At 43.2% G+C, this 9,899-nt stretch overlaps 1 protein-coding gene across 1 annotated transcript; it reads left to right on the top strand.

Annotated features, from left to right (window-relative positions):
* Positions 1-1,632: 1,632 nt before the first annotated feature.
* LOC134394447 (peroxisomal membrane protein 4-like) lies at positions 1,633-8,071 on the top strand. Its single transcript, XM_063119921.1, has 4 exons — positions 1,633-1,745; positions 4,147-4,209; positions 4,912-5,110; positions 7,808-8,071. The coding sequence occupies exons 1-4, from the start codon at positions 1,633-1,635 to the stop codon at positions 8,069-8,071; spliced, it is 639 nt and encodes a 212-aa protein (XP_062975991.1).
* Positions 8,072-9,899: the final 1,828 nt, after the last annotated feature.

Here is a 9,899-nt window from a genome sequence, read left to right as displayed (position 1 = left end):
AAAACAGCCAACAGGTTAAAAGCACCAATACAAAATACAGTATAAAAATCACAACCAGGATAAAACCACGCAGCAAAATTGATATAAGATTAAAATACAGAGTTAAAACAGTAAAATTTAAATTTAAGTTAAAATTAAGTGTTAAAATACTGAGAGAATAAAAAGGTCTTCAGCTGGCGACGAAAGGAGTACAGTGTAGGCGCCAGGCGGACCTCTCTGGGGAGCTCATTCCACAACCGGGGTGCCACAGTGGAGAAAGCCCTCCTCCTAGCAGCCACCTGCCTCACTTCCTTTGGCAGGGGCTCACGGAAAAGGGCCCCTGTGGATGATCTTAAGGTCCGGGCAGGTACATATGGGAGGAGGCGTTCCTTCAAATAACCTGGCCCCAAACCGTTAAGGGCTTTAAATGTCAATACCAGCACTTTGAATCAGGCCCAGTCCTGGACTGGAAGCCAATAAAATTGTAAAAAGACTGGCGTAATGTGATCTCGCCGGCCAGTCCCTGTTAGTAAACGGGCTGCTCTGTTTTGTACCAGCTGAAGCTTCCGGACCATTTTCAAAGGCAGCCCCACGTATAACGCATTGCAGTAATCCAAACGAGAGGTTATCAGAGCGTGGATAACTGTAGCTAGGCTATCTCTGTCTAGATAAGGGTATATCAACATAAGCTGATAAAAGCACTTGCTTTTCAAGAGAATAAGTTGGCACACTCAACAGTGTTGAGCTCCAGGGCTATATTCAGGATCCAGGAGGACACATGATGCAGCAGTCTTCCTACAATTAAACATCTCTGGGGCCAACCATTGCTTGGATGGGAGACTCTGCCTGGGAACCCAAAGTATACTAACTTGAATTCAATGGAAGCAAGAGGACAAATCCATGGACGATAAGGCTATCCATGGCTGCTACCATCTGTGGACTCAAATTCCAAGAAACATCACCTGCAGGAGCACCAACGTTTCACTGCTACAGCCCCCTCCCCTCTCCATACAGCTAGCTGGTGGCTGGGAAGAGATTGTACAGGACCAAGGGCTGTTGAAGGTAATGGAGGCTGGTGGCTCCGACGTCAGTGGGGCTGTGAATGTGCTCTGGGTTCCAGTCAGAACTCTAAAGGAGCTACCCAAAGTGTGTAGCGACTCAAGTGTCAGCCTAGGAGTCGGATGACCCAGGTTCTAGTCCCCACTCGGCCATGGAAACCCACTGGGTAACTTTGGGCCAGTCACTGACTCTCAGCCCAACCTACCTCACGGGGTTGTTGTGAGGATAAAATGGAGAGGACGAGGAGGATGTACACCGCCTTGGGTTCCTTGGAGGAAAAACGGCGGGATATAAATGCAATAAGTAAGTAAAATGCTATCCCCTCTGAATGAATACAGAGCGGATTCACTCACTTACACACACTCTCCACTGAAATAGGAACCACGAGCTTCCACTTGTCGCACGTCGGAACAGGCAGAGGGCGCCAAGGGGGCTGGGATGTTAAGAACTAGCTTGCCTGCTTAGCCCGAGGAGGCGGAGGAGAGGCCCGCTACTTAGGAGGTGTGCTGCTGCCCCGCCCTCTGTGACTTGGGCTGTTTATTAACAGCCGAGAAAATGCGTAGGATGGGAAAGTGGCGACTGTGTGCGGCCCCCATGGCTGCCGAGGCGACGCTCCGGACCTGGCTCGACGCCGTCAATTCCTTGCTGCAGCAGCGCAGATACCACGCGGCGCTGGCCCTTGTCAAGGGCTTCCGCAACGGAGTAGTGTAAGGCGGGCTGCGGCGGGAGCCCCACTCGGTGCAGCCCAGGCGCGACGCTTAAAGGCTTCCTTCCCAAATCAGGGGCGAAGCCTTTGTACTGGGTTAGATAGACTGGGAGAGGAGGGCACTCATCCAATTAGAACAGCCTTTTTTAAAAAAAAACCAACCCGATGTGTTGGACTACAACTTCCATCTTTCTCGGAGGAGAATGGGCGCTAGGTGGAGGAAAGTGAACTAGAATAGGGTGACCATATGAAAAGGAGGACAGGGCTCCTGTATCTTTAACAGGCAATTTCAGCAGGTGTCATTTGTATATATGGGGAACCTGGGGAAATTTCCTCTTCATCACAACAGTTAAAGCTGCAGGTGCCCTGCCCTCTTTTAAATCTGGTCACTGTAGTATAGCTCTTGCAGCTTTAACTGTGGTGCTGAAGAGGGAATTTCACCAGGATCTCCATATATACAAATGACCCCTCTAAAATTCCCTTTTCTATGCAACTGTTAAAGATACAAGAGCCCTGTCCTCCTTTTCATATGGTCACCCTAAACTAGAAGCTGTGGAAGGGTGGCTAAGGGGGAATCAGACCTAGGCACCCCGAGCTTTGCCACCGGTTTGAGGCCGCTGTTTTTTCCCCTAAGGTTTCGAGGTTGCCGTCGGGTGTTTTCTCCATCAGCTAAAATAAATGAATAAATAAATGTATGTCAGGAGTCCACCCGTGTCTTGCTATAAAGGGCGGGCTTGTTGTGGCTCGGTGGCTCACTTCGATTTTTCAATGGCGTGTTAGAGGGAGTGTTACTGTAAGGATCCGGTTCCTTGGGAACTTGAAGATGGGCGGGCAGAGAACCCTGTCTGAAACTCCTGGAGAACTGCTACCTGTCAATGCAGCCTTCCCCAACCTGGTGCCATCTAGAAGTTTTGGATTTCAACTTCCATCAGCTCCAGCCAGCATAACCAATAGATAAGGAATGATGTGAGTACAAAACATCTGAAGGGCACCAGGTTGGGAAAGACTGGAGGAGGCACTAGTGCCTTAGATGAACCCATGGTAAGGCGGCTGTTCTTACAGCTGCAAGGCAGTTAAAGGAAGGTTGATCTACTGATATCCAGATCGTAAACTAGGGAGCATTCAAATTAATCTAAGCTTCAGGATCCAATTGGGAGTCAGACCCGTTCCTAAGGCTGAAATTCTAAAGATTCTTACCAGGGAGTAAGTCTTGCTAAACATGTTGGGATTTACTTTTGCTTAAACATGCATGGGATTATGCTGTATGTAAAATCACTGAATTCCACTTCAGAACTGTCAGCGTAAGGATGAGAGTTATCAGCAAGGCAATGGGATTAATGGACCCTTTTATATCAATGGTGTTGTTATTTTCTGGAAAGATTTATCTGTATTTAGAAGATACATGAAAAGCAGAAATGAAACTCGCTCTACCCAGCCCCCCATGCACACACACAAACACAGGGTGCTTCCAGACTGATGACTCATAGTGCTAATAAATCATTGCTCTTTTACTCTAAGCTACAAGAGGAATTGCAATTGATTTTTCACACTATTGGGGGATATTTTGTGTATTTTCGTTTGTACATCCCACTATATTCCATGCCCTTAGTGTGAATATTTTGTCTTTTTAAACAAACATAGTTTTGACATTGGTGGTGACATCAGATGACTGAAGCTATCACAACTCAGCAAATATTCACTAAATACCCTTTGCTTGCAGTGGGCATCATTTTATCACAATTTTTTAATTAGAACTAAAACACTTTTCCAGATATATTGATGTTTTTTAAAAATAAATAAATTGTGAAATACTACATAGTGCTACCAATGGCTCTTAGCACTACCAATCAAAAGTCACTGTATAGGTAGTTTGTCTTTCCCTCCCCAACATATTTTTTTAAGAAAAAAGAGAAGAAACAGTGGGAAAACAGGGGAGGGTTGCAAATCAAAGACATTGGGTGCTTTCAAATGAAGGTTTCATCACAACATCAACCTGCCTCATTCACAGAATTTTACAGGGGATTCTGTTGACATCGTCAGAAATCACAATCCGCTACTGCTGCTGCTTCTTTTCTTACTGGGAAAATGCATTTAGGAGCCCTTTGTTTGGAAGCATCCATAGATCAAGTTCAATCCTTCTATGCAGAACGGTGAGAGCAGAGTAACACCCCCTCCAAAAAAAAAGGTTGTATAGCTCATATGCTCTGTCAGTGTATGTTACTCCAGAGATAAGAGATTATACTCTCGATGTTTTGCGGTCCAAGAGCTGTACTGACAACAGCTGACTGCTTTAGGGCAAATGAGACAAGTTATCCAATAACTGGATTCAAAGATCAAAATAATATTGGAAAATGCTGTGTGGACATGTGTGTAAGTCTTGTTTGTTTCTTTCCTTATCATAGTTATGGAGCAAAAATCCGTGCCCCCCATGCTTTCCTGATGGCATTTCTCATCGGACGTGGAAGGTACATTTGTGAGCACCTCTTGAATTATGTTTCTATTTTTTTATTTTTTTATTTTATTTCTATACCTCTCTGGGCAGTTTACAACAATTCGTAAGATAATAATATACAGCATAAAATACAGGATCAAAATGCAAATGTACAAAATTTAAAACCATTTAGACAGCTAAAAACAGTTTCAATAGAATAATTGATCTGTTCAAATAGCTGGCATAAATGCCCTATAATATGCCATTAAATGTCTGGGAGTAATTATGTTGTTAGAAGGGCATGAGATTAAAAATAAATAAATCTATTGCACCTGTTGAATCTCAGTCTCTCTCTCTCTCTCTCTCTCTCTCTCTCTCTCTCACACACACACACACACACACACACACACACACCACTTTTTGCTGGATCAAGTGCTGAAATTAGGGGGTTCGTTTTGGGGGGAAAGCCTTTTTTTTACATCCCAGAGGATGTGACAGCATCCGTAACTACTGTTTTTAGAAGGCTATAGGGGTGTGGGGAGACATGATTTAACTAAAACTGGGAAGAGACAGCTTGGTGCTTGTGGATTTCATTGAAGGGGGGCTCTCTTTTTTCCCCACCCCCCAAAATTCAAGCACACAGTGAAACATAAAGAAAACCTCTGCCTTTTGGGTTAGATGAGTAATTTGCTGTGGTTTGTTGTTGTTGTTTTAATTGGCTTCTTAATTTCTTCAGCTTCAGGAAGAAATTGAAAGGAATTCTTTGGGCCACCTACATTCATGCTAGAAATCTGGCATGCTTTGTGTTTACATACAAGGGTCTGATGGCCCTACAGAAGCAACTTCAGGGAAAGGAGATTCCACTTCATTCTTTCCTCGCAGGCTGTGTTGGCGGCTACTTATGGTTTGGGGAAAATCACAGTATCAACAGCCAGGTAAGCATTTGTGTTTGTGCGTCGCCTGATTTTATGTTGCTGCTCATTTGATGCAAAATTAAAATCAAGCGATGTGAGTGATCCATGTTGCTCTGTCTGTATCTGGACTTCCAGCAGAAACTTATGAAAACAATAAAGAAAACCTAGCTAACTGCACCCCAGTGCTGATCCAAACATTTGCCATGGGGGTGTTGGTGAAATCTTTCCTTGATATCAAGAAAGGAATGGTTGCAGGGTGGGTGGGTTGAAATTTAGGAGGCATGCTTACTATTATATGAGGGAACAGGATGGCCTTTATTTGCCCCTCCCATTTTAATAGCCATGTGCTGCCATGCACTTCCTTTAGAGCCTCAAGTGCCTCTGGGAAGAAGGGTATGTTAATTCCCAGGGTGAGAGTATGAGGAAAAGGATAGCTGCCTCCATGGTCTCCCTGCAAAGGTTGGAGAAATTTTCCCAACATCCTTCATAATGGATTATAGTTCCATTTCCTTTATTGTATTTCTATATGTCTATACCATCCCATAGCTGAATGTCTACGGGTGAAGATAGGCCAAGGAAACCTTCAGTGCAACACTAGTTTCCCTTTACTGCTTTATTTATTAAATTTTCAATCCACCCATTAACAAATGTTTTCTGGGCAGATTACAAGTAGTTAAAAGAATTAAATTCCATATGAATAGTTCAAAGAATAAAACAGAAAATGAATGGTTCAAAGAATAACATACAATACAGAACAGCATGACAAATAGCATTGCATATATATAAAAAAGCCATAAAATCTAACAATTCAGTCTCCAAAATTGGAGTAAAGAAAGGCCTGTCTGTATTTCAAATTAAATAATAATAATAATAATAATAATAATAATAATAATAATAATAATAATAATAAAATAATTTCTTACCTGCCTCTCCCTGTGGATCGAGGCGGGGAGCAACATGGAATGCAAAATATTATAAAACACATAAAATGGATTAAAACATATAAAAACTAATATTTTATTTATTTATTTATTTATTAAATTTTTATACCGCCCAATAGCCAAAGCTCTCTGGGTGGTTCACAAAAATTAAAATCATGAGGAACATGATAAAACAACCAACAATCTAAAAACCCAATCTAAATATATTATTAAAATAACAGCCAGTCAGACATCTTAAAATTTGATTGGGTAGGCCTGCCGGAAGAGATCAGTCTTTATTGCTTTTTTATATTCAGAAAGACTGTTGAGTTGGCGGATCTCTCCCGGCAGGCCATTCCGCAGTCTGAGAGCGGCAGCAGAGAAGGTCCTCTGGGTAACAGTTGTTAATCTAGTTTTTGCTGGCTGAAGTAAATTCTTCCCAGAGGACCTGAGTGTGGGGGGAGGATTGTATGGGAGAAGGTGATCCCGCAGGTAACCTGGACCCAAACCATGAAGGGCTTTAAATACTTTAAGTATAAAGTATAACACTTTATACTTCACCCGGAAACTAATTGGCAGCCAGTGTAATGATTTTAAAGCTGGTGTAATATGGTCACCCTTAGATGTACCGGTGACCAATCTGGCTGCCATATTTTGCACTAGTTGAAGTTTCCGGACTAGGCACAAAGGTAGCCCTATGTAGAGCACATTGCAGAAGTCGAGCCCCGAATTTACTAGCGCGTGCACTACCATCTTTAGGTCTTCCAACTCTAGGAAGGGGCGCAGCTGGCATATCAGCCGAAGCTGATAGTAGGCACTCCTGACTGTCGCATCTATCTGAACTGTCATTTGGGGGAACAGATCCAGGAGTACCCCCAAGTTGCGAACGCGGTCTTTCAGGGGGAGTGTAACCCCATCCAGAACTGGTTGACACACCTCCAAACCCAGGTTGGGGCCATTGACAGTAAGCAGCTCCGTCTTGTCTGGATTCAGCTTCAGTTTGTTTTTCCTAATCCAGCCCATTACCACCTCCAAGCATTCATTCAGAGGAGACACACTATCCTTAGCTGATGCTGTTGTCGAAGGCATAGAGAAGTATATTTGGGTGTTATCGGCAAACTAATAGCACCCCGCCCCATGCCTCTGGATGATCTCTCCCAGAGGTTTCATGTAGATGTTAAACAGCATTGGGGATAGGATTGCACCTTGTGTTACACCATACAACAGCTCCTTCTTTGAGGAGGAGCTATCCCCAAGCATCACCATCTGGAACCACCCCAAGAGATAGGACTGGAACCACTGAAGCACAGTGCCCCCAATTCCCAAACCTCCCAGTCATTCCAGAAGGATACCATGGTCAATGGTATCGAAAGCCACTGAGACATCCAAAAGCACCAGCAGGGACACACTCCCCCTGTCAATGCTCAGGCGTAGATCATCCACTAAGGTGACCATAGCTGTCTCAACTCTGTATTTATAGACTGCCTTTAAAGGTGGGAACCTCTTGGGGGATTTGCATGGCACTGAAAAAATAATACTTTAGGAGTTAGATGGGCCACTTTAGGGAGGGGATTCCATAAATGGGGCACCACTATGGAGCATGCCCTCTCTCTTGCAGTCTCCTGCCTGATTTCCTTTAGTTTTTTCCTCCTCTAGAGGAGGGTCACCGAAGATGTCCTAAGGGTCTGAGCAGTTACTTCCAGGAGGAACTGGACATAACCAGCTTAGTGATCTCCGAAAGTGGTGATTGTTTGAAATAACCATGCTTTCTTGTCTAATACTCATTTCCTTTCTACAGATAAACATGTACCTGTTGTCTCGTATTCTGTTTGGCTTATCTCGAGTGGCAGTGGAGAAGGGTTACATCCCAAAACCAAAATATGATCCTTTCCCACTTATTGCTGCTCTGTTTTCTGGGATTGTTTTCTGGCTCTTTGAATATCACCGGCACACTCTACAACCATCACTGCGATCATCCATGACCTACCTGTATGATGACAGCAATGTCTGGCATGATGTTTCTGATTTCCTTATATATAACAAAAGACCTGTGAGTAAATAGGTCTCCAAAGATCTGTGGATTATGGCACATTCCAGCAGCAGGGCTTAAAGGTGCAATCCTATGAATGTCGGATGGGGGGAAAAAATCTACAACTCCCAGCATTCCCCAGCCAGCATGGGGAACTTTTTCCCCATCTAAACATGCATAGGATTGCATCCTAAATGTGTTTCTGCTGGTTATTTTTCCACCTTGTTATCCGTCCCTCTGCTCAAGCCTCCCAACTAATTTATCTCCACACCAGCAGTAGTTTGGGAAGCATAGCCTCAGGCCTAATTAAGTAAGGTAGTGGAGGATAACCCCATTCCTGCTAAACCCCATGATAACACAAATATAGGTGAAATAGACAAAGCTTTTATTGAACAGCATCCATGATAGAATATGTTCTGAAAGCAACATGGCGGACAGGGTAGTCCACTTTCTTGTTGCTGCAGATGTTCTGTGCCTCAGAAAGGTAAGGAAACAATAGGAGCAGCTCTCCCCTGCCCCCACATACACACTTTCGTTGCATCTCCATGCAGGGTTCTATTACATCTGTTATAGTGCTGTCTGTCATGCACTCTGGAAAGAAGGACACCTTCACAAAAACAAAGGGTACACACCGTGCAGGCTGCTCCAAGGACAGCTGTCGGCATTGGTCACTGCTGTAGTTCTTTCTTGTGATCTTTATGTATGACATAGGGATGGTGAACATCCCTGTCCCTGCATAGCCTCGGTGGCTGTGGAGAAATATATGGGGGCAGCTGCAATAGGTAGTTGCTGTGACTGGGTCCTTCATAGGGACTGGTGCATTAGTACTTCACGAATGATTACGCTGCCTAGGTACTCTCCCATTCTGCATGCTTCATCATTGGTTGTCCCTCTGATGTCGACAACTGGACATTCAGAATAAGCCATCTGAGTACTGCTATGTTTGTGTAGTGGTGATCATGAGCAGAGTCCTTATTGTTTTATTATGGTTTTATTAGAATGTAAGCCTATGCAGCAGGGTCTTGCTATTTACTGTTTTACTCTGTACAGCACCATGTACATTGATGGTGCTATATAAATAATAATAATAATAATAATAATAATAATAATAATTATAAATAATAATAATAACCAGGTTGTGCCGATTCAGAAACAAGTGGATCTCTATTGTGCTGGAATCAGCCAAACCTTTGCAACAGCAAAAGATGAAGTTGGTTCATGGACCAAGAATAAAAATGGACAAATTTCCATATAAAATGTAACTGATACCCTCCATCTGTATCAATTAACAGAACTGCACACGGTCTGAATCATACTTAGCCCAAAGTTCAGGTGAAGCGCCCAGGGAGCTTTGGCTATTGGGCGGTATAAAAATAAATAAGGTGGACTTTCTTCAAGAGAATCAGGCATATGTGCCTGTTTCCTCACGATGTGTGTCTTTTGCTGGTTTGTATTGAATGTGTACCTATTATTGCATTTTATGAGCCAGTTGCAATTCTTTAGCTAACATTCTCCACCTTTTTGTATCAGATAACATTGTTAGTATAAATTGAATGTTAATATTTGATGTTATTATTTAAGTACTGGATATAATTATTATTTATTTAAAAAAATATACAAATTATGACATTTACATTTGAAAATGAGTCACTGCCAGTGGAGGCTGGTGGCTCTGCTTTGGGTGGGGCTGTGATTCCATTCTTGGTTTTAGTCAGAACCAGCCAGAACTCTAAAGGAGCTATCCAAGATGTTTAACCCTATCTCCAAAATGGGTTTAGCATCTTGGATAGCTTATTAGAGTTCTGGATGGTTCAGACTGAAACCCAGAATGGAATCACAGCCCCACCAAAAGCAGAGCCAC

The sequence above is a fragment of the Elgaria multicarinata genome, chromosome 1 (genome assembly GCF_023053635.1).
Source record: "Elgaria multicarinata webbii isolate HBS135686 ecotype San Diego chromosome 1, rElgMul1.1.pri, whole genome shotgun sequence".
In the NCBI taxonomy this organism is placed as follows: Eukaryota; Metazoa; Chordata; class Lepidosauria; order Squamata; family Anguidae; genus Elgaria; species Elgaria multicarinata.
The sequence above is the reverse complement of the archived record's forward strand: the minus strand, read 5'-3'. Positions and strand labels throughout refer to the sequence as shown.

What these genes read in the sequence shown, in the direction of transcription:
- LOC134394447 (XM_063119921.1), top strand. Translation starts at nt 1,633, where the DNA reads ATGGCTGCCGAGGCGACGCTCCGGACCTGGCTCGACGCCGTCAATTCC. An exon ending in GGCTTCCGCAACGGAGTAGT is followed by an intron (nt 1,746 to 4,146) that starts GTAAGGCGGGCT and finishes TCCTTATCATAG; the next exon opens with TTATGGAGCAAAAATCCGTG. An exon ending in ATCACAGTATCAACAGCCAG is followed by an intron (nt 5,111 to 7,807) that starts GTAAGCATTTGT and finishes TCCTTTCTACAG; the next exon opens with ATAAACATGTACCTGTTGTC.